The 24,786-nt window shown below is 41.5% G+C and overlaps 2 protein-coding genes across 3 annotated transcripts in view; both read left to right on the top strand.

Moving 5' to 3' along the window:
• The window catches only part of ripor1 (RHO family interacting cell polarization regulator 1), a 63,855-nt gene extending 53,238 nt beyond the window's left edge, over window positions 1–10,617 (top strand). For both annotated transcript variants that reach the window (XM_041996431.1, XM_041996430.1), the window contains exons 17-24: window positions 2,923–3,043; window positions 3,359–3,494; window positions 3,813–3,962; window positions 4,042–4,200; window positions 5,314–5,510; window positions 6,476–6,559; window positions 6,690–6,780; window positions 6,972–10,617. In XM_041996431.1, the coding sequence (XP_041852365.1) occupies window positions 2,923–3,043; window positions 3,359–3,494; window positions 3,813–3,962; window positions 4,042–4,200; window positions 5,314–5,510; window positions 6,476–6,559; window positions 6,690–6,780; window positions 6,972–7,069 (1,036 nt within the window). In that variant the 3' untranslated portion in view covers window positions 7,070–10,617. The remainder of the gene's footprint in view (window positions 1–2,922; window positions 3,044–3,358; window positions 3,495–3,812; window positions 3,963–4,041; window positions 4,201–5,313; window positions 5,511–6,475; window positions 6,560–6,689; window positions 6,781–6,971) is intronic.
• Window positions 10,618–11,260: 643 nt separating this feature from the next.
• Window positions 11,261–23,582, top strand: ctcf (CCCTC-binding factor (zinc finger protein)). The gene is made up of 16 exons (XM_041996432.1): window positions 11,261–11,422; window positions 13,773–13,947; window positions 14,035–14,156; window positions 14,306–14,416; window positions 14,507–14,686; window positions 15,107–15,319; window positions 15,403–15,565; window positions 15,745–15,915; window positions 15,997–16,130; window positions 16,208–16,328; window positions 17,027–17,176; window positions 17,276–17,436; window positions 19,912–20,094; window positions 20,186–20,318; window positions 20,402–20,644; window positions 22,458–23,582. Exons 2-16 carry the CDS (start codon window positions 13,785–13,787, stop codon window positions 22,670–22,672), a joined length of 2,463 nt encoding a protein of 820 aa, XP_041852366.1. The 5' UTR covers window positions 11,261–11,422; window positions 13,773–13,784; the 3' UTR covers window positions 22,673–23,582.
• The last annotated feature ends 1,204 nt before the right edge of the window (window positions 23,583–24,786 follow it).

Genomic DNA, 24,786 nt, shown 5'->3' with positions numbered 1-24,786 from the left:
ACATTTTCATCCATCTGACCACAGAACAATTTAAAGGAGCTTTGCTTTAGTTTTTCCCAGAGCTGTCTAAAATGATCTGTTCATTTGTTATTCATGAATGTGAAATTTTTGTAAATTTTGCCAGTGATGGCTTTTGGACTTTTGGACTTTTGGAGTCATGTGCATCCACTAGTATTTGTATTCAATTCATTTCTGATTTATTTATATAGTGCATTTAAAAACAACTTCAGTTTACAACAATGCTTCAAAATAACAACTGCAAACACAGATACAAATAATCACAAATAAAAATAACAAGCCATTGTGTTTAGCTAGCATTGAAGGCTGGGGGGGAAAAAGGTGTGTTTTCTCTCGAGACTTTAACTGTCCTAACGACTAAGTGGACCTGACAGACAGAAGGAGGCTGTTCCACAGTCTGGGCACTGCCATAGAGAAGGCTCTATCACTTCTGGTTTTTAGCCTGGCTTTAGGGACCACTAACAACTCCCTAACTTGTAGGACTGCAACAACCCACTTAAATAAGGGCCCATAGAGTGCAACAGCCTTCACGCTCTGTAGACGCTGCAGGGAGCGCTGGTCCAACCCAACATACAAAGCATTACAATAATCCAAATACGTACATTGCTCTTTCAAAATCAGCCCGTGGAAGATGGGATTTAATTTTAGCAAAAGTCCTCAGCTTAAAGAAGCTGGCCCTGATGACAGTGCTGATGTGTTTGTTAAATGTAAACAAAAGATCAACCATCACCCCCAAGTTTTTCACAAGAGGACTGCAGTAGGAAGACAGAGGACCTTTACCCCTGCTTTCATTCAGGGCAGGAGTCTTTATTTCTTTCAAAAAGAAGATGTGACTGCTCAAGTCATAAGCCCAACATAAACATTTATTTATACCTCATTTATTATTATTATTATTATTATTATTATTATTATTATTATTATTATTATTATTATTATTATCCTACCAGAAAAACGTTTTTTTTTTTTTTTTTTGTAGGTAAACATCCTGTTGATGTGTAAACAGACTCTGGGCTCACAGTGCTTGTAGTGTTTTGCTGCCATCTAGTGGACCTGTAGTGAATCATAAGTGTAATGTTCAGCAGAAATAACATACAGTTGTGAATCAATACAACAAATCCACTTTCTTGGATTGACGGTAAAAGTAATAATGACAAACTTTTGGAGATAAAAAGTGGTACTTGTGTACGCATTCACTATCTTTGTTGTGAGTTTATTTTGAGCTTTCATGAAGTAAAAAGGATGCTGATCAACAGGATGGAGATCACATGTTGTTGTCCTCAGCCGTGGGGAGGTTTCGGATGTAGTGTGGGTGTGTTTGTAAAAACAAGTCAATTGTTAGATGTGTGTCAGGTGGAGACAGAGAAAGTTTAAAAAAATAAATATTTAATTCAGCTTCATTTATGCAGCGCCAATTCACAGCAAATTAATCTCAGGGCACTTTTACAGTCACAGTTCATTCATTGTTGTCCAGTTATAATCTATATAAAACAAACCTTGTATGATTCAGATTAGTCCAATTTATAATAACTGTGTCCATAAAAACCAGTTCATAAAAATAATGACCTAGCTAAGGAAACCAATGGATTGCATCAAATCTTCTCTTTGATTCAATCCTCCATTCTGAACTACACAAGTAGACAGTGGAGAGGAAAACCTCCATCAGAACCAGAACCAGGAAGGACGGCCATCTGCCTGGACCGATTAGGGGTGAAGAGGACAGGAAAGGGGGGGTCAATAAGCAGCATAACTCCAAGCTGAAAAAGAAGAGAAACACAAATTAATGACAACAACGTCAGATATGTATGCGTGGAGAAAGAGAGGAGCCCAGTGCATCATGGGACATCCCCCAGCAGCCTCAGCGTATAGAGGCAGAACTAAAGAGATGGATACGGGTCACCAAGCCAGAGCTGACTATAAGATTTACCAGAAAATAAAGTTTTAAGACTAATCTTAAAAGTAGAGAGGATGTCTGCTTCCTGAAGCCAAACTGAGAGCTGGTTCCACAGACAGGATTCTGATAACCGACGGTTCTGCTTCCCGTTCTGCTTTTAGAACTTCTAGGAACCACAAATAAACCTGCAGTCTGAGAGGGAAGTGCTCTGCTATGAAAAATCTGGAACTCAGATCTTTAAGATTCAGTGGGGCTTGGTCTCTGAGAGCTTTGTGTGCAAGCAGAAGAATTTTAAATTCTATTCTGAATTTAACGGAGCTGATGAAGAGAAGATAAAACTGGAGAAATATGATCTCTGCTGCTCTAAAAACAAAAAAAAAGAGTTATTATTTTGTGTGTTATTGACAGGAGAGAATCCTAAAACGTTCCAGTCCTTACAGAGTCATTGTAGACAGGAATCAACTCTGGTTTTGATCCTGGTTACAGTGGAGCTGAAGAAGCCTCTGTCTGAGGACAGCTGTGCAGTGTTACCTGGGATGTTAACAGAGTAGTTTAACTGATTAACTGAGTGGTTTACCTGGTTAGATGAGTGGTAATTGCAATTTCCCTCTGTGATTAACAAAGTATTTTTAATTTCATTTACTTGGTTAACCTGGTTAACAGTGTTTAACCTGGATAATTGACTGGATTACTGAGTAGTTAACCTAGTTAATTGAGTGGTTAACCTGGTTAATTTGGTTAATTGAGTGTCATACCAGGTAACTGAGTATTGAACCTGATAAACCTGGCTGACTTAGTATTCAACCTGGCTAACTAAGTGTTTAACCTGGTTAACTGAGTAGTTTAGCTGGTTAGCTGAGGTTAACAGTGTTTAACATGGATAATTGACTGGTTAGCTGAGTGGTAAACCTGGTTAACTGTGCTGTAACAGGTCAAACTGAGCTATCTTCGCAGACCCAGCTGTGTCCTGTAATCCAAACAAACGAAGAATCTCACATCGGTGTGTGTTTTAGGTCTCGAGCAGACAGGACCTGGGATGACCCAACCTCACCCCCCCTGCCCCTCACTACCAGCTGTACCACTCTAGACCGCTCCCTGGTGGTCCACCTGAAGACCTGTAGTACACAGCTACTGGTAGGAGACCTGCATTACACACTCTGTAACACACCAGTTCACACAGACCCAGAACCATGATGGTCTGTGTTGGATCTTAGTGGGTAAAATGTTGTCATTATCATTAATAAAAAAAAACCAGGCCATGTTCCTCAGTTAGCATGTGTTTCTGTTAAAGCTGGTATTGCCTGACTCCTGATAAATGTGTCAGTTATTCAGACTGAGTTGATCAAAGCTGGGCTGATCTCAGTGGATCACAGATCTCCTGATGTTCAGCTGATGTTGGACTGAAATGTTCCTGTTCGGTGTAAAGTGACCTGGTTGTGATGTGTGCAGCGTCTGGGCATGTTCGGACCTCTGCGCTGTGGGGAGATGTACGCCTTGGACACACTGCTGAGAGAGGCTCGCATCTTTGAAATCATTCGCCGCGTCATCAAGAACAACCCTCGCTGTGTCACACAACCTGCTGAAGGTACGGCGTATTTTCCACTGATGATAAGAAACAGAATGCAATGATTTACAAATCTCATCAACACATATTTTATTCCCAATAGAACATAAACAACATATCAGACATTTTACCATTTCATTGAAAATATGGAAAAAAGTTGGAATTGGGGCAACAAAAGGCTGGAAAAGTAATTGGTACAAATCAAAAACAACTGGAGAAGCATTTCTCAATTTCATAAAGTGGAGAGTGGATCGTACGTTTCTGATGTGTCATGTGATGCTGAGGGAAAGCCAACCATCTTAGATGGTGACAGTTGTGTTTTTTTTTTGTGTGTTACAGTGATCCCACAGCTGGGCCTCTGTCTGGGTGCTGTGTCACTATGGCAACAGTGTATGGGGCGGGGCAGTGTATACTGTGTCTCTGCTGAGAAATTCCTGAATACGCTGTCTGCAGGCTACTCCAGCATGCTGCGGGACAGGGCGGACACAGGTACGAAAACAAGTGTGTGTGTGTTCATGGTGCGCAGTGGTCTGTGTGATGTATTAACACTTTACACACGGTTTTCTAGTGTTCCTGTGTCTGGCTGAGCGACTTCTGCATCAGAAGTTACCACGGAGAGGAAGCAGCAGAGAAGATGTGATGGTGACGGTGTTCCAGCTGTGGAGTTACCTGGAGTCTAACGGCATCAGTGACATGGATACACACATCACTGAGCTGGCAGAAGAAGGTACACGCACACGCACACACACACACACACACACATATAAAACACTTGACTAAGAAACCCTAGCAAATAAATTATTTATACTCACTGTCCACTTTATCAGGCCCACCTTCAAGTATAGAGTCGAACCCTTTTTTTTTTTTTAAGAACAACCTTAATTCTTGGTGTTGGAAACATTCCTCAGAGATTTTTCTTCATATTGACATGACAGCACCACACAGTTGCAGCATATTTGTCGGCTGTGCATTTATGATGAGAATCTCCTGTTCCACTACCTCCCAAAGCTGCTTTATTGGATGGAGATCTGGTGACGGTGGAGGACATTGGAGTACAGTGAACTCATTATCGTGTCTAAGAAAGCAGTTGGAGATGATTTGAACTTTGTGACATGGTGCAATTATCCTGCTGGAAGTAGCATTAGAAGATGGTACACTGTAGTCATAAAGGGATGAACATGGTCAGCAACAATACTCTGGAAGGCTGTGGTGGTTAAACCAGGCCAAAGTGTGCCAAGAGACTATCCCCCCACCATTACACCAGCAGCAGCCTGAAGTGTTGATCCCCACAGGATGGATCCATAATTTCAATAGAGAGACAGACAGATGGATAGAATAGGTTATAGAAGTATATAAATTTAACCAGTCTGCCCATTCTCTGACATTAACCAGACATTCTGGTCCAGACAACTGCTGCTCGCTGGATATTTTCTCTTCAGACCATTCTCTGTAAACCCTAGACATGGTTGTGTGTGAAAATCCCAGTAGATCAGCAGTTTCTGAAATACTCACACCAACAATCATGCCACGTTCAGTCACTCAAATCTCCTCATTCTGAAGCTCAGTTTGTACTTCAGCAAGTCGTCTTGACCACGTCTACATGGCATGTGACTGGCTGATCAGATATGTGTGTTAACAAGAAGTTAACAGGTGGAACTGATGTGGACAGTGAGCATAATTTCCAAAGTTATTTTAGACCACTAAGGAAAAGACCTAGTATATGCAAAGGACATAAAGTTGCAACCAATCAGGATAGTACATTTCACTGTGTTGTTAATCAGCTGACTAGGGTTTATTTTGCAGAAAGTGTTACTAATAATTGATAACCTTCCCCCAACAGTGTGGTTGGTGCAGAGGCTGGCATCACGTGACCAGGACGTGATTGTGAACGCCCTGCGGCGTCCTGCAGAGTGCAGCCTGAGGAGAGAAGGACTCCATGCTGTTGCCAAACTGCTGAAAGATCCACGAGGAAAAGTGTCGGCCTCGGCCAGCTCGGTGCTGAGAGGCCTGGCTGCTCAACCACCACATCGAGAGCAGGTGGGAGAGGGATGGATGTGTGTGTGTGTGTGTATAGCTGCTTTCCCACTGTAGGAACTTTTTGAAGTTCCTGTAACCTTTTCAGGAATAAGGCCATTTTTTCACTCATTTGGACAGATAGGAACTAAGGATCACGATTCCTATAACCATTTTAGCTCCTACTCCGAAGGAGAGTCTTTTTGGGGTTTCATAGGACCACACATGAAGTACACTACCGTTCAAAAGTTTGGGGTCACTTTGCCATGGTATTCAATAGGGAAGTGACCCCAAACTTTTGAACAGTAGTGTAGGTGTTTGGTGTGTGTATGCATGTATTAAAACACTTAACATGCAGCATGTAGTGTATTTCAATATCTTGTTCTAAATGATCTCTACCATGTTCTAGATCATTTTCAGAATTCAGAATTCATATATCATCATCTCACCAACCATCGATAATATCTGTTATAAAACCAGCAGATGTCTGCTTCAGTCCAGATCCTGTGGTCTTTTTCAACCTCAGCCTGACTTGCCTTTGCTTCCCACTGATGAAGGTTATTTTCTGGGTTTTTATGGTCTGTAGGAGTTTGTTTCATCTGTTCTTACCATGAACTTCACTCCAGTCTCAGTTTGCCTTCATGTTTGAGGATAAATTGATGTCACCCTACCATTCTTGGGCTGATGATCCTTGTTTATTATTTTTACTATTATTTGATTTATTTTACAAGTTTCTTTTGTAATAGATTGTGTTTACCGGGGGTGTTTTGGTTTTTCGTTTTGCTTCTTGTGTGTTGATTGTGATGTAGTTTTGTTGTGCCCTGCATCTCTGGACTGGTGTCTTTTAGTAACAATGAATGAATCTTAAATCTTGAAAAGGAGCAGGAAAAGGCAGAAGCTTGTTTGAACCTGCCTTTTCTCCACTGTTGTGGGATTAATAATTACAGATTGATAATACTCTAACATAACAGAACCTCTGACCTCCTCAGGCTCTGGTCAGCTGTTTGGAGCTGCTGGAAGACGAGAACATGGACACCAGAGTCTGTGGATGCAAAGCTTTAGCGTGTCTGAAGGTACAAACATCCAGAATATTCCTCACGTCCACAGATCTCCATCAGATCATATACAGATGGTGGTCAGATTTAAACCACCATCAGTGTCTTCATCATACTTACAGCTATATTCTGTCTGTTGTGGTTCCAGGCCAAAGAAAGCATCGATCAGTTGGTGTATCTCTGCCAAACAGATAAGGAGGAAGTCCGAGATGCTGCCAAACAAACACTCCTAGTTCTGGGTAATCTCTTTAGAAAATAGCTGTGTTTTCAATTCCAACTTTAACATTAAATGATCTCACCCTTCTGTAACTTTTTTTGTCTTGTTTTGTGTTGTGTGACTTTGTCCAAAAATGATGTGCTGCAGGGATTACTGCATCCATGAATTAATCCATTCTGTTTTCCTTGTTCTTCCCTTCGTGGCGTGGGGCAGGTGAGGAGGGAAAGATGGCTCACAGACACGTGGAGATGTCTCAGGACAGCTTACCGAGGCTCTTTGCTCCAGGAAGCATGGCCAGCACCGCTTTCTAACTGACACACACCAAAGCAGCATTTTGTGAATGTAGGTTGTTTTTACCCCTGAATATTTGTTTTGCTGCATCCTGGTAGAAACACTTCAACATGATCAATCAACTCTACACAACACTAACCATCATTCACAAACACAGAAACTCATCAAACGGGTGCTAACTGATCTGAGTCAGCAGGTTAATCCGAGTCAGCAGGTCACTCCGAGTTACCAGGTCACTCCGAGTCAGCAGGACTGTAATGATGCTCAGAGAATTGAGTCTCATGTTAAGATATGCAAAGACATCATAAAATGATCTTTCCAGAACAGAAAATGTTTAAAATGTGTTTTTTGTTTTGTTATTTATGTCAAAGTGTCTTTCATGTGACTGTCTGGGAGACTGTTTAGGACTGGTAACCCAATGAACCAGCAGGAGCTGATTTATGAAAACCTCTCAGTTCGGAGACCTGCTGGCGTGAATGCAGTGTAGATGCTGCAGAACTGTGTGATGCTGCAGAGCCGTGTAACATGTTACAGAGCTGTGTGATGCTGCAGAGCTGTGTGACATGTTACAGAGCTGTGTGATGTTGCAGAGCTGTGTGACATGTTACAGAGCTGTGTAACATGTTGCCGAGCTGTGTGATGCTGCAGAGTTGTGTGATATGTTACAGAGCTGTGTGATGCTTCAGAGCTGTGTGACATGTTGCAGAGCTGTGTGACATGTTACAGAGCTGTGTGACATGTTACAGAGCTGTGTGATGTTGCAGAGCTGTGTGACATGTTGCAGAGCTGTGTGATGCTGCAGAGCTGTGTGACATGTTGCAGAGCTGTGTGACATGTTACAGAGCTGTGTGATGCTGCAGAGCTGTGTGACATGTTACAGAGCTGTGTGATGCTGCAGAGCTGTGTGACATGTTGCAGAGCTGTGTGACATGTTACAGAGCTGTGTGATGCTGCAGAGCTGTGTGACATGTTGCAGAGCTGTGTGACATGTTACAGAGCTGTGTAACATGTTGCCGAGCTGTGTGATGCTGCAGAGCTGTGTGACATGTTGCATAGCAGTGTGACATGTTGCAGAGCTGTGTGACATGTTGCATAGCAGTGTGACATGTTGCATAGCTGTGTGACATGTTGCATAGCAGTGTGACATGTTGCGGAGCTGTGTGACGTGTTGGAGAGCTGTGTGACGTGTTGGAGAGCTGTGTAGCACGCTGCAGAGCTGTACAAACGCTCATCACAGTTTTGCTTCTCTACAGTTGCTAACTGCATCACTGCCTGATGCTGATCTGGATTTTTGCCTCATCACTGTGGTTGCCTGGTTTATGAATGTGCAACCAGGGTTTAGTCCTCTTCGGAATATTTTGAAGCCAAATCCAGACTAACCCCAAAGAAATAGTTTAGTTCTCATGATATTCTTATTATTCTCCTGCTGCTGTCTGGAATCTGCCTTAAGTTTACAGTATTTGCAAACATTAGTTGTCATTCATAGTTTTTACACACAAAGAAAAGCTTGATTGTGAGATCACAGAGCCACATTGTGTGTTATCAACACCTTTCAGTCTCTGAGGTGATGTCTCTGTGGAGGACTGACAGCAGGAGTCGGTCTGCTATAGGATTTATGAATTCAGAGTTGGAGTCACGAAACTGAAATCCTGCCAGCTGCACCTTGGGGCAGAAGAAGTCAACATGCTCACACTGGAGGGCTACAAACTTTACTAGGAAAATGTGTTTATTTGTTTTAAAAATGCAGATATTTGACATGTGTTGAATAAAGATTGCTAATGCTGCAAACATCTGTCTGAGCCAAAGGAGTAAAAGAGTTTTAAAATCAATTTTTACTGAATATGAGGCTGTAGCATCCAGACTTCAGGTAGCACTGCAGAGAAACTGCTAAAAATAAGTCTGAATCAGTTCATCTCCATGCAGAGCAGAACTTTGTATAAATCGGCTGGATATGTCACTGTGAAATATCTGCTTATCCAAAAGGTAAAAATGTCCATTTTAACTTCTGCCTGCTTTATGTTTAATGTTGTTGCTATGTTAGCAAGAGATGAAAACAGAAGCTCTAAGTGAGAATGAAGCTGCAGATCTCTGCAGAGGATGGTTTCAGCAGCTCAGTGCCATTACTCTTTAATATGCTGTTATTTTATGGAAATATAATGGAACGGTTTGCCTGTGCAATTCATTATTCTGTTATTTTATTAGAGCACAAATGTTCATTTGTTTGTGGTTTTTTGCACCAGATGGTTCACTGAATATTTACTGTCACAGACTATGAGGTTCAGTCACTTCATCAGCTTCATCATTTAAGATCCTGAATAAGAAGGATTTTCAGTCTGGAGATCAGAAACTGTCAGGATGATGATAGTTTTACATGTTAAAAGCCATTTTCAACACTTCAGAATGATAATATAAATCGGTGTAAATAATGGTCTCAGTAAAGCTACTGACCTTTTTTTTTTATTAAACTCATTATTTTCAGCTAGCACTGATTTTATCTTGCACTTGCAAATGCCACAGATTTATTATAATTATGATTTAATATTGTTTGGAACTAAAGATGTAATAACTTGTAATGATGATGATGATGGTTCCTCAATCCTTAAACAGGATTTATTTCTTTCTCCTAATAATAAATAATCGATTAGATAATCCCTTTCCTTTGAGTTTGGGGATTGTCATTTTTCACAGCACAGTAGATTTATATATATATACGTGTGTGTGTGTTTTTCTGTCAGACAGCCAATGGTTTGACGCAACAGAAGCTGGTGTTAAGTGTGAATGACCAAACACACATACACCGTTCACATAGTGGTAACATGACCACATGTATCACAGAACAAGATCATAAAAAGTACTGGAGCATCATGTCACCTGGCCAGGTGTCAGCACCATCCCTGACTATGCCAAACTGTCTCAGATCGTACAGAATAAACTATAAAACCAGCTGTTTTAAAGTTGCAGCACTTCAGCAGGAACAGACAGAATGCTGACAGAAAACAATATGGACTCCAAGGCTGCAGTGAAGATGAAGCTCAGCTCCTAATAAATAATGTGCCAACACTTCTCGCAACTCAGATGCGGAATTACTGAAGACAATGATAGATGATTCAAACAGCTAACATTTTAGGTGATGTTTCAACTGCTAGTGATGAAGAGTGATGAGACAACTCCTCAGCTGTAAGGTGTGTTTGGTGTGAATGTTAGAACAAGATGGATCGTCACTGGAATCTTTGTGTATGTAAGGTTATCACTCTATTCTGTGCATTTACCATGATTATTTTGGCTTGAATGGCAGAAATCTGCAGCTATACTTGTGCATCCATATAGCATCTCACAGGTTTTAAGTGCCTCAAAGATTTTTTTTAATCACAGAGCTGACATAAGATGAAATATTTTATTTAAAAATGGAGAGACTGTGAAGCGGTGGGGGGAAAAATACTACAGCATATACTTTTTTTCCCACAAGCTTTAATTGTGAAGCATTGGAAACTTTTTTTTCCTGAGATATTTTCTGGCATTCTTGTGTCAAATGTAAAAATATATATATTAAACATTTGGTAAAAGATTATTTGTGCCATTGGTTTTATTTAATCTTGAGCTACTAACATGCATGCACACACAACAGAGAAATGTCTACACTTTAATTTAGACTTCCTGTCTGAATCAGACTGATATTTGTACTGAAGGATTTATATTTATAGACAGTAAATTATGTATGATACATGCTGCGTTCAGGGCTTGTATTAAAGGTCATATGTCACAGTAGAGTACTGGCCTCAGATGCTGTGGTACAATAACTGACTCATACTGTACATGACGAAACCAGAACATTGTGGTATATTCAGGATAATAACAATAACAATAACAATAATAATAATAATAAATTTAAAAAAAAAAGAGAGAGAGACCATATTCAGACCAATTTAAGTTTTAAAAGTGACAAAATTTCTATGGAACCGTGTTTCTCCTAATCTTGGCTCCTAAATCCTTAATATGTTCGTTTGACTTAATTTTAATACAGACTTTACAGTCTCGAGATCATTTTCTGAGTAAAAAAAACCTCTCATGTCCGAGTTCTGTGAAAGCATCCCCATTCCCTACCATTGTGATAAACGAGCTTCAATGTATTCTAAAGGGGCGCCCCTCCTGGCCAATCAGGGTGTCTGCAGCAGCTTCGACACCACCCCCCAGCGGCCGCACAGGCGCACTGAGCTCTCAACTGCCATTTTGTGGCAGAAGCTATTCTACTAAAGCGGGAGAGGGATTAAAACAAACTGAGAAGAAGCCAGCAGTTTTACCCGCCGATCAAACTTTGTAGCTCACACTTTGTGCTTTCATTCGAGATTACCAGGAGGAGAAACGCACTAAAAGAGGTAAAGTATCACTACTTTTCTGACAAGAGGGGAGTTTGCAGGATCTTTAACCGGCCTCTAGGTGTCACGATGGGGCTCTGGGTCCTGGCAGCTCGTCGAAGAGTGTTTGTCTCCCTCTATCGTTTTTGAAAAACCTGTCGAAATATGTTTAAATTTCCGAAGATAAAATAAATGCTCAAACAGCCAGTTGTCTTTCATTTATATATGTGGAAATATGGATGAGATTTTGCAAATACTTCGTCGACTTCGTTGGAGAGTTTAGGCCAAGGCGTCCATTTTCTGTCTTCTTTGTTTCCCGTTTTTACAGCGCTGACGACATGGAGCTGGCGGGCAGAAGTTGTAGCCGTAGCAAATAGTTTGATGTCTTCAACTTACACAGAGTGTTACAGAGACACAGTCGGGGTTTAGAAATTACTGCTGTGGGGTAGAAATGAGATATCAGCCACGTTTTATCCAGCTGTTATCTTCAGCAGGTTTCACACCGTAACTGAGGACGGCAGTTTGCTAATGATGCTAGTTAACAGTTAACGTTAGCGACGGTGAGCTAGCTCAGGTTTACGGCCTTCGGCGTTTGTCCTGTTTAAAATGAAACGACAAATCTCGTGGTTCCCAAACGTAACCCGTAAACGCGTCCTTAATCTAACCAAAATTACCTATGTTTAACCTAAAGCTAGTTTAGCTAGTTATTGTAGTGGCGTCCGCGCGCGGACATGGACAGAGGGGCCACCGCGGATAAGAATGACGAGGCGTTTTTCACTAAAACGGTCCAGGCTCAGAAACGCAAATATCAAACATTAACAGGGTTGTCCTGAAATTAGCAGTGTCCCTGTGTGGAGCTCTGGACCTGTCTTTGTTCTTGGCCCGTCGCGATGAGGTTGGTTCGGCAGCTGTTGTTGCACCCATCGCCCGCTTGTCTCTTATTCTAAGCCCACCTAGAGCCTCATGGCCACTGATATATATTACAGCAGAGAGCTCCCTCTACGACTCGGCTTGGAGAGCTACAAAAATACTGCAGGATAAATGTTGGAAAGGAGGCAGCAGCTGCCCTATATATGTGGGACTTTTGGACCTCTGAAGGCCTTTACCAGAACCACTCCATTCGTGGACATGGAAGCTGGTTTTACATTCAGTCTCCAGCACAGCTGGACAGCAGTTTGACATTTTACCACACTGCTTTCACTTACATGGTTGTTTAAATAATGAAATCACCTTTTAACATCTCACATACACTCTTTGGTCCATTTTGCTTTTGAATTAAAATAAACAGTAAACATGAGTAATTATATCGCTGGTGAATACAGTTTCAGGATTCCGGTTAAATTGGTGCAGTTATTTCAACATGGACCCACTTATTTCTGCTAACACAGGGTCACAGGGCTGGAGACCATTCCACCAGCTACTAGACAAGACACAGGGTAAGCCCTAGATAGGTCACCACTCCACCACAGTGCCAACATGCAGAGAGACAAACACCCGTTCACAATCACTCCTAGGGGGAATTTGACCAAGTGTGCATGACGTGGATTGTACAAGAAAGATCTTTTTGATATGGTACCATTCATTTATGGTACTATTTATACTCCTACTTGCACAATTGGACTGTGAACTAACCCTTGTGGATAATCATGGACTTTTTTGTCCTTTGGGGTAACTTTTTACCTCTGTTTTTGGCACAATTTTGGTTATATTACCCCATATAGGATGACGTTCTGTAAGAAATGCCAGCAATTATTTAATTCCGTAGCACATATAAAAACAAGCTTGACTTTACAAAGTACTTTGGAAGTTATTATTATTGCAGTGCAAAAGGTATCCACCTGGGGCAGAAGGCATCAGACTGTATAAAGGAAGGGTCAAACCAAAGTTCTGACAATAAAGTAATTTAATAAACCTCTAACAGTTTCAGCTATGACATGCACAGTGTTAAATGGTTAAATATCTGGGTACCATTTAAAACTTTAAAAATGGGTCAGAAATTTAATAATCAATCAGAAAACAGGCAGTCAGGTGTAAACCTGCTGAAACTGGACCAGTGTGATCATGTGACCTTTTAAAATTAAGACGTTTCTCAATGTCTTTTAGAGGAAGATCAAATTCTTTTTTGGTCATTTACCGTAACTGATGAAAACAGGATTTAACCTATATGGTCGCTTCCTTCTTTAGTTTAAATGAAGTATCGAAAACTAGATTTACAAACATTTGGTGGCGTTTTAAACTTGTTGGACTCATTCGGGATAAGAACTGCTCGGGTTTATTCACCACACACACCTTCAGTGAGGTGGACTAACCTGATCCAGGTGTGAGTGGTCTGGATCAACTGGTTAATGTTTGTACTCACACTGTGTTCCAGTTCCTACCCAGCATGGATGGAGGGTCAGCAGAAGGTGTGGTGGATGTCCCTGCCAAAGACTTCCCGTCCATCCAGGCCGTCCATAGCCAGGACGCCATCGTGGCTGATCTTCTCCAGCAGGCTGCAGAGGCCGGGGGGGTAGTTCAGGGACAGACTGGAGTCATTCTGGATCAAGGTTTGATTCCCAATATTTAGCTCTTAAAATGATTTAACAGGAAAAAAAATTTCTCTTCTGAAGTTTTTCCTGGGAATGTTGATCCAGGTCACGGAGAAGGACTAGTGTCAGCTGGTCAGTCTCAGCAGCAGCTGATGGAAGGAGGAGCTGGAGTGGAAATGATGGTTATGGACTCTCTGGATCCCACCCTGTTACAGATGAAAACCGAGGTAAGGCCTCTGTCAGACCTGTGTGTAATGGGACACACTACATCTTGTGTTTGGACCACAGATGGGTCTTTTCTGTCAATGTCTCCCTACATTCAGACCCAGACACACCTTCTCCCATGATATCCATTAAACTGAAGTTTATTTTGCAGGTGATAGATGCTGCTGTTGGGGGGTCTGCTGCTGCAGCAGGTGTGGTAGGAGGTGCTGCTCACCAGGCTACCGTAACAACAGTGGACCAAACTCAGATCATCACCCTACAGGTTCCTCTTTTAATCTGTCTGTAGCCATGAAGAAGAAGCTAATTTCTGTAGTCCAGCTTTAGTAGAAACTCTTGACCTTTCTGTCGTCAGGTGGTGAACATGGAGGAGCAGGCAGCTTTGGGCCTGGGGGAGCTCCAGCTGGTCCAGGTTCCTGTTTCTGCCACCACGGTGGAGGCCCTGCAGCAAGGCACCTTCGTGGACACCACAGCAATGCCGAAGGATGGCGACCCTGTGATCTGCCACACTCTGCCTCTACCTGAGGGCTTTCAGGTACACAGAAACCTGATGCAGACTCAGTAACAGGGTTTGCCCAGACCCAAGTCCTTCATGTTAGTATTGATCAAAACAGGAGGATCACTCTGAATGTTGATTAGATTACTGATGGATTATTCCTTTAGTATTAGTCAGACACAGGACCAGATGTTAGATTGGAGTAACTAACCTGCCTGCTAAGGCTGTTAATAACAAATTTGAACATAATACAATGCAATATCGATTTAGTGGATAATGATTTAATGTTTTCTGGTATCACAAATCCTCCCACTGTATGATTTGGCAGATGCTATACTGACCTCTGATAAGGTGGGAGTGGATTTCAGGTCCTAGATTATTTTCTGGGTTGTTAGTTTTTTTGTTTTTTTTAAAGTCTGTTTTGATGAAGTAAACAGCATAAATGTGGTTGATTTTCAGGTGGTGAAGGTTGGTGCCAATGGGGAAGTAGAGACTGTGGAGCAGGAGGAGGGAGCTGAAGTTCATCCTGAAGAGGATGAGGAAGAGGAGGAGGTGGGGAACCAGCTGCTGGAAGGAGATGATGAGCCTGTTCAGCCTCAGAATGATGATCCAAACTGGGCCAAAGACCCTGACTATCAGCCTCCATCTGGAGGTGTGAAGAAGACCAAAAAGGTAAAACTTGGTTGTTGTTTTTTGGGAAAATTATTGATTTTTATTCTTCTGATTCTGTTGATGCAAACATTTCCCCTTTCCAGGGTAAAAAGAGTCGTCTGCGTTACGCTGAAGGCGATAAAGACATGGACGTTAGCGTTTACGACTTTGAAGAAGAACAGCAGGAAGGTCTTCTGTCTGAAGTCAATGCCGAGAAGGTCGTCGGCAACATGAAACCACCCAAACCAACTAAGATCAAAAAGAAAGGCAAGTCAGTGCTTTAAATGCCTTGAGTAGGCTCACTTAAAGGCCGATCACTGGTTTGGTTGGAAAGATGACGGTGCAGAAACTCCAGAACATTTTCTTGTTTGAACTTTTCTCTAAGTTAGTGATTCAAGCCAAACTAAAGAGTTTCATCCACTGATGCTGATATGTGTGTGTTTCAGGAGTGAAGAAGACATTTCAGTGTGAGTTGTGCAGCTATACCTGTCCTCGACGCTCCAACCTGGACAGGCACATGAAGAGCCACACTGATGAGAGGCCACACAAATGTCACCTGTGTGGAAGAGCCTTCAGGACGGTCACCCTGCTGAGAAACCACCTGAACACACACACAGGTGTGTACACCAGACCACAGTCTGTTCCAGAAAACTGGTGCTTCTCAGGAACAGATTCATGGATTATTTCTGTTTCTGCAGGAACTCGACCTCACAAGTGCACAGACTGCGACATGGCTTTTGTGACCAGCGGAGAGCTCGTTCGTCATCGTCGCTACAAACACACACACGAGAAACCCTTCAAATGCTCCATGTGTGACTACGCCAGTGTGGAGGTGAGACAGCTTCCTGTCTGCTGGTTTTGTGAAACTTAGCGAGGAGAGGAGCTGATTTCTGCTCTGGTTTCATGCAGGTGAGCAAACTGAAGCGGCACATTCGTTCTCACACTGGGGAGCGTCCGTTCCAGTGCAGCCTCTGCAGCTACGCCAGCAGAGACACTTACAAGCTGAAGAGACACATGAGGACACATTCAGGTACACAAGCTGTGTGTTTATGTGTCTGCAGCTGGACTGAACACACACAGGACTTTCTCTCGGGTTGTTTTCAGATTGTTTCCTATTCCTAGTTCACTTTATGTGAAGAGGGTAAAAAAAAGAGGGTAATTTTTTAATTGTGTATCTAAATATGCAAATGAGATATTATATAGCTAAAAATGTGCTTATTTTCATTCATTTCTAGGAAAAAATCCAAACCCTGGATTAGGCCAGGTTCAAAGTTCTTATTGTATTTTGTTGACATATTAGAGCGAAAGGTTTGTACAGAGGAGATTTAAATATCTCTATTAAGTAATGTCAGCGACCACAAAAACCTTTGTTTTTGTCATGTTTGCCCGATTCATCTAGGGGTGGACAAAGTGGTCATAGGAATGAGTCCCAGGGTCTGCAGCTTAGAATTCATTACAATCTGAAATGAAAATGTCTGAACTCAATTAATTTAATACCTTTCAATCTTTTTACTGAACTGTGTCTGTCTATTTAATAGTTTCTGACCTCATTTTAATTATGTATTTTCTGACTTCATTCATGGCACTTTACAATTTGTCAACTGGATACATTTAGAAATGTCCTGCTTGTTAATCTGTGATCTTTGTATTTCGATTCTGTATTTTAAGATGTGTGCCGCTGTCTTCTTAACTAGGCCGCTCTTGAAAAATGTAATCTGTCGTTCTCAGGAGAGAAACCGTACGAGTGCTACATCTGCCACGCCCGCTTCACCCAGAGTGGAACCATGAAGATGCACATTCTGCAGAAACACACGGAGAATGTGGCCAAATTCCACTGTCCACACTGTGATACGGTCATCGCACGCAAGAGTGACCTGGGTAACACATTTACCTACACAGCATCCAAACAGCCCCAACGAAGGAGTTTAATGTTGATTAATTCTCCTGCTGTTTTCTTTCACCTGTGTACATGTGAAGGCGTCCATCTTCGTAAGCAGCACTCGTTTATCGAGACTGGAAAGAAGTGTCGTTACTGCGACGCTGTTTTCCACGAGCGCTACGCTCTGATCCAGCATCAGAAGTCCCACAAGAACGAGAAGAGATTCAAGTGTGATATGTGTGACTACTGCTGCCGCCAGGTTTGTCTGCACACACCTGGGAGGCGATGATTTACCACAACCATCATATTTCTGTAGTTTACTGGTGTCATGTTGTCCAAAGCTGTTACATAAATACTGACGGCGCAGTATCCCTCTTTGTATTTTACATTTTAAGAACCTCCTCTGCTACAGGAGAGAAAACTTTTCTTCTCCTTTTTTTCTTTTCTTTTTTACTAGAATTGTTCTAGTGTGATAGGTCCACCATTTCTTAGTCAAAGTTCCTCCTCACCCAGGATGTGAAGGCAGTTTTTACAGTCCAGTTGGAGCTGATATGAACATCTAGGTTCTCAGAGTCATAAGCTTATATGTAGCTTTACAACTAACATATAGAGCCCGTTGAGAGACCACAGAGATAATAAAATCAAACATGTATGTCTGTATTTACAATGGAGGAAATAATTATTTGATCATCTAGTTGTTTAAGTTTACATCCTTTAAAGATATAATTTATCAGCATATCAACAAAAAAATCCAGAAAAAGAAATAATGGTTATAACTTAATTTGTATTCGACTGAGTGAAATAAGCATTTAAAGACCCACTCCAATGCTTATTTGGAACTATTTAAAATGATGTCAGTGGTTTTGAAATTGTGATTATGAAGTTTTTGGCAAAAACTACAAAACCTGTACCCTTTTCCAGGACTCTGCTTCTGCAGAGGACTTGTAGCTCATTAGCAATTTACCTCTGAGTTGTGGGCGGAGTCAGCGCTGCTCAGTGCCCTCCCCCGTTGGCCTTGAACATGCAAACACTTCAGACATGTCCTCTAGTGTCAGATAAATGCAACATGGACTTGTGAACAATATGAAAAACATGATTTTTACCGGAGTGGGTCTTTAATATTTAACCAACCAGCAAGCATTCTGATGCCCACAGACTGGTTATCTGACCATGAGGCACCTAATTTAGGACTTTAGGAAAGTCCTCCTAACCTCAGCTCATATGCAAACAAGTCTCAAACTTCTCCACCACTATGGGCAAGACCACATCAGGGACTGTAGACCTGTATTAGGCTGGAATATAAGACCACCTGCAGGAAGTTTGGTAGGAAAGGGACCACACTTGCTGTGATAATTTGAAACTGGAAGAAATACAAGACAACAGTCATTCATTCTTCCTCTGGAGCTCCATGTAAGATCTCACCTGTTGGGGTAAAGATGATGGTGAGAAAAGAGAGGGATCAGCTCATGTTTTACTCAGGAGGAGCTGGTTAATCTCAAGAGAACTGGGACCATAGTCAGGAAGAGAACTATTGGTAACACACTTAATTGTAATGGATTGAGATCCTTCAGTGCCTGCAAGGTCCCCCTGCTAAAGAAGACTGATGTACAGGCTAGTGTAAAGTTTGCCAAATAACACCTGAATGCTTCAGAGACGGCTTGTGATGCAATGAAGTCAGGTGAGTCTGAAATAGAGCTCTTTGGCACCAGCTTAACTTGTCATGTTTGGCGATGAAAAGCGGAATACATTCCCAAAACATACAGTCAAGGCAACAAAGGATTGACTCAAGAAGAAACACATTAAGATCCTGGATCACCCTTTTTAGTCTTAATCCCAGAGAATGTCTGTGGATGGAGCTGAAACTTTGGTGTGCCAAGTGACAACATCTATACCAAGGGTGCCCAAAGTAGGGCCCACGGGCCAAATTTGGCCCGCCAGCTCATTACATCTGGCCCACCACCTACATATCAAAACTATTTGAGTATGTCACACTTGAAAGATTGGCTCACATCTCAACGACATACTCGCCATGTCAGTCACTCTCTACTGTTAGCAATTTGATGTACATGCAGTGTTTTTCTTTTTGTTGATGACATTTTGCACTATATTTGGTTACAATTTACTGTCTGCAATTTTTGTTTGTTGTCCTTCTAACTATGCCTTTATTGTTATTTTGCCATATTGATGTTTGTAGTGTGTTATTTGCAGTGAGGACAAGAATGCATTTGCATGCATTAACAATAATTAAAAGAACCACGATTTACATTTATTTGTGTTTCACCCCTAAAATCGCTGTTTGGCCCGCAGCTCACTGGTACATTTTCACTTTGGCCCATGGATGCAAAAAGTTTGGGCACCCCTGATCTATACATTGAGAATTTAGAGTATCTGTAAAGAGGAGTGGACTAAAATCCCTCCTGAGATGTGCACACACCTTGTGGCCAAGTACAAGAATTATCTGACCCCTTGTGCCCCCCAAGAAGGGTTTGTCTGCCAAGAGCTGAGTCATGTTTTGCTTGGAGATCAAATTTATTTCATTCAATCAAATAAAAATAAATTTATTGCTTTTTATTTAGTTTTTTTGTTGATATTCTGAGTCTTTTAAAATTAACCTGCCATTTGGACTACTTGTGTCTTTATAAGAAAGTAAACTTACAAACCAGACAATCAAATAATCATTGTGGTTATTGATCTGTCTGTGTTCTGTAACGGTGTTCCATGTTTCCGTGTCCAGGAACGCCACATGGTGATGCACCGTCGGACCCACACCGGAGAGAAGCCGTACGCCTGCAGCCAGTGTGAGAAGACCTTCAGACAGAAGCAGCTCCTGGACATGCACTTCAAACGCTACCATGACCCAAACTTTGTTCCCACCGCATTTGTTTGTCCCAAATGTAGCAAGACCTTCACTCGCAGGGTATACACACCTCTTTACACACCTGAGCTGAACAGTTAGGAAGCCAGATGATTACTGATTAATTCTCAAACAAATTGTGTGCGTGTTTCAGAATACCATGGCTCGCCACGCTGAGAACTGTAATGGAGAGGTGGACGACACTGAGAACGGGGCTCCTACCCCAAAGAAAGGGAGGAGAGGAAGAAAGAGGAAGATGAGGAGCAGGAGAGATGAGGATGACAGTGGTGAGACTTTAATGTCGTCTGTAGAAGGTGTTGGAGTGCTGCGTTCAAATCTTTTACTAACTTTGATCATCATGGCTGTTCAGAGGAAGATCACCTCGAACAGGACGAGGATGAGGATGAGGGCGATGTGGAGGAAGAAGCTTCACTGCTACAGGAAGAGGAGGAACCAGAAAGCATGGAACTTGACCAAGCCCCTGCTGCCATCCCGGTTCCAGCCCCTGATGAGCCACCTGTCAAGAGGAAACGAGGCCGACCCCCAAAGAACCCCCCTAAACCTCCAACTCCCAGCAAGTCTGTTGTAGCGCCTGCTAGGATGTCGACTTCTGGTGAGAATGCTGATGCACAGAGAACAGGAACCGAGAACATCGTCAGGTCTTTTTCAGTCATAAATCACAACCAAAAAACAGCAGAAAGTTTCTAGCTGATGCAGAACCATCAGTCAGGAACATAAAAACTTTATTTCCACAGCACAGACTCACAACAAAGTCATTTAAAGGTAGTTTATTTTTACATTATAGACCAATTATAATCCAATTAAAACAAATCCATTGTGTTAGCGTAGCTTCAATGTTTCTCAACCGGGGGGTGTTCAGAGACCGTTGGGGCACTGTGAGCTTTGTTCTTGAGGGGGGCATTGACATGTCCATTCAGGGGGGGGGGGGTGTTTTATGAGTGACACTTACATTAACCAATCAGTCAGGAGAAACAGGACTAGTTCCCAAATTCACCTGAGAAACACCAGAAAGAGCGACGTGAACCTAAAGGTAGTATATTGTAGACAGATGGCACTCTTTAGCTTAAAAAACAACTTTCTTCTTTATATAATCTGGACCTTTTTTGGGTCATTTCCAACTAACAGAGTCTAAGGACTAGACTATAGCAAAAATTTTATTTATTTATTTTTTATGGTTTTTATGGTTTTAGTTGTGCTTCGTTTGGGTGCCAGTGCACTGCAGAGGCTTTTATCCAAGTTTTTTTCCGGCCACTTTGGTATGCAACATGCTAATATTGATGCTTGTTTTCTGTACTGCATGCATAGGGATTCAACCTGGTCCTCTAGATGCAATCCAAGTCCCGAAATTGTGGGACCACATTCAGTTCTCTAGGTAGAGTAGGCCTCCTATACACAGATGGTAGAGTAGGCCTCATATACACAGAGGTGGCTACTGTTCCTCAGCTCAGCCAGCCCTGATTCATATCCGGGCATCTAGCTGCATGTCTTCGCCTGGTCTATAAAGGCCACACTGATCACCACTGATCCACAAAATCAGTTTTTAAAAAGTGCTGCAATTACTTGGATTTGACAGTGTCATGTGTTCAGCGTCTGAAATAAACCTGCAGTAAAAACGACTATCAGACAACCATTAAACACAGAGCTCAGACTAACGTAGTGTGATTCATGTGTAGCAACATGCCTCCAGATTTCCTGCCAGTAAGATGATCCATTCACAGATTGCTGATTAAAGCGTAAATCTAGCCTTGTATTATCTGAAGGGAACCTGCTCCAAAAAGCATTGAAAGAAAAGACTAGCTCTAGTGGTGGTGCTGGTGTAATTACCTGCAACCTACCAAACGAATCTGGTGACATTAACAGTAAAAAAAACTTAACTCATGACCACATGTTAGTTTAGCATGGCCACAAGTGATCATTTAATTTGATTCTATTTAAATGTTGAAATGAATGATAGAATTGTAACCGATGCTAGTGGGTTCGTCCAGCGGCTTTAGTGATATTGTTTCCCAAAAACTACAAATACCATAAAAAGTCTGCCTACACTATGGTAGCCCAGAGGGGACATACGTCCTACTCAAAACCCAAAACATATGCCAAGATGGTCCCTTATGAAGAGATATCCTCATATGCCTGAATTTATTTACAATTATATAAAAACAAAATACATAAAGGAAAAAAAGAAGTCTAGAATAAAATAAAATATGATTAAAAAGCAAAAAAATGGCAAAGAATGCATGAATAAAAAAGGATAAATGATAAATTAAAAAGAAATACATAAATTATAGAGTAAAGAAAAGCAAACAAATAAGTAAAGAAAACCAAGAATAAGCAGCAATAGGCTTAAAAAGGGTTAAAATGTGTGGGTTTTCATTATTAATATTTATTATTTTCTCCTTGTTTTTTAGCTGCTGCCATCATTCAGGTAGAGGATGAGAGCACCGGAGCGGTGGAGAACATCATCGTGAAGAAGGAGGAAGGCGACGCGTCCGGCGCGGCCCTGACAGTGGAGGGGGTGGGGCTAGAGGCGGAGACTGTTGAGCTGGCGGTGAATGAGGCGGCTGCAGTGGCGGCTAATGGAGACCTGACACCAGAGATGATCCTGAGCATGATGGACCGGTGAACGGTGCTGCATGCTAACACTTCAGACATTTTCTTCACCTGTTTACTGATGTCTGCACACACACCAAAACACACACGTACATTTCAGCTCAGACTGCTGCTCCTCGCTAATCTGCTTTTTTATTAATCTGACTGTAATTTTTACTTCTTGTCTGCACACGCTAACACATCTGCTGTTTGTCTGATGGAAGAATGAAATCTGATTGGTGGGATTTAGTTCTGTAGTTTAGGTTTGGATCATTCCAGTTGTGTACGTTTATATGAAATCATGACCGTAGGTTAATCATCTCACCTGAAGACAGCTGATGGTCCCACCTGTCTCTCATTTATAAGATGGTTTCATGTAACCATGTTTGTCCTGTCAGTGATGATTTTAATGTACAGAAATTACTCATTATGAGACATTTAAGAGATGTATGAGTCTTCTTTCCTTCAGTGAACATGTTTGTGCTGAAGGAACTCCTGAATGTGGAGCGAGCTGACCCATTTCCTGTTTGACTCATGTTTTCTGCTCATGTTTCCACCGTTGGTTGATGTCAGACAGCTTTTAAACTTCCTGCTGATGTTCAGCCTCCTGAAAACATGAAGAAACTTTGATTTTTACCACTTTGAAGCAGCTTTAAGTTTCCACAAGCTGCTGTCGGCCTGTTGATGATCTGTCAACTGTCTGAGCTACAATCTGAGCTGATCATGCTAACATTCCTCTGCTTCATCACGAAGTCGGTTGAAGGTGTTTTTCTCAGCTGCATGGTGTGTTTGTGTGTTTTTATCACCAGTTTCTGTAAAACATACCAGGTGTCTGCAGCATCCTTTCATCATGTTGTCATGGAGACGCCTGTCAGTCTGAAGCAGAGGAAACTTTCTGAAAATAAAAAACTGTACAGCTCCAAATAAAATCACATTGGCTCAGAGTTGATTTTTCATTTGCTTCATCAGGTGAAGGTGGAGTTTTTGTTTTTTTTGTTTTTTGGTCTGACATCAGAAGCTGCTGGAGGTGAAACCTGAAGAATGTGGTAGAAATATTTTCACTTATGTTCACCCAGAACAGAAAAAAGATTTCTTCCTGAATAATGTGAAGTTCAGGGTTAAGTGTAAATTAATAAGTAATGATAATGAATATATTAATCAATGCCATGTTCAGTGTGAATTAACCTTTAATCTGGGTAAACCTCTGATGTCCAAGTACAAGTGAATGCAACATATAATGTAAACTTAGCACAAAATGTCAGGAAATTGGTGTTGGGTTGATTATTTCGCCCCTCTAATAATCCCAGCTGGTGTTGTTGGAAGGCCAGATTAGTGACCTTTAATGGTAGAAACGGTAAGGATGTTGCTTATGTGGAATGAAGATGATAGACAGATGGACGGACGGACAGATACTTTATTAATCTGGTGAGAGAAATCTTTCTGCTACAGCAGCAGCCATCAGATTAAAATGAATAAGAACAGATATATAAGAAAAATAAACATATAGAGAAAATAAACTGAATATATAAAAGGGAAGCCCCGAAACACAAAATAACTATACAGACAGCCTACATACAGTTATGATAATGGATTGTTGGGTATGTTTGGGTAAAATGCAGAGATGATCACCTCTCACTAGACTGACCAGATCCCAGCCCCCCCTAATGTGGGACAATTTGAGTCTCCAATGTAATAAAAAAATCTTTCAATTCTGCCCTTCAGCTCCTACATCACTATCAAAACGTAACAAATATATATTTTATTTAAATTCAGCTTTCTCAGATTTTCTGACATAAGCAAAACGTTTGTCATAAGAAAAAGGTTTTAGTTTTGGGCCTTAAATTGATCTTTGGGGTACCCCACATTTAATTTCATGGATTCCTTAGGAGCCTATATGATAATTACAAAAAACTGTATCTGTGAGATAGGAATAAAACTATTTAAGAGCAGTATCCAAGTGGCCCACCGGACGTCTTAGTCTGTTTATTAGAATCTGGTGATCTACTGTTTCGAATGCGGCACTAAGATCCAGCATAACCAGAACAGAAAGTGTTTGTGAGTCTAAGTTAAATCTGTCATCAACAATCTTTGAAAGAGCGTCTCTGTACGGTGGTTTGTCCTAAAACCAGATTGATATTTTTCTAAAAT

The sequence above is a fragment of the Melanotaenia boesemani genome, chromosome 10 (assembly GCF_017639745.1).
Source record: "Melanotaenia boesemani isolate fMelBoe1 chromosome 10, fMelBoe1.pri, whole genome shotgun sequence".
Lineage (NCBI taxonomy): Eukaryota > Metazoa > Chordata > Actinopteri > Atheriniformes > Melanotaeniidae > Melanotaenia > Melanotaenia boesemani.
This window is presented reverse-complemented; position numbering and strand designations above follow the sequence as displayed.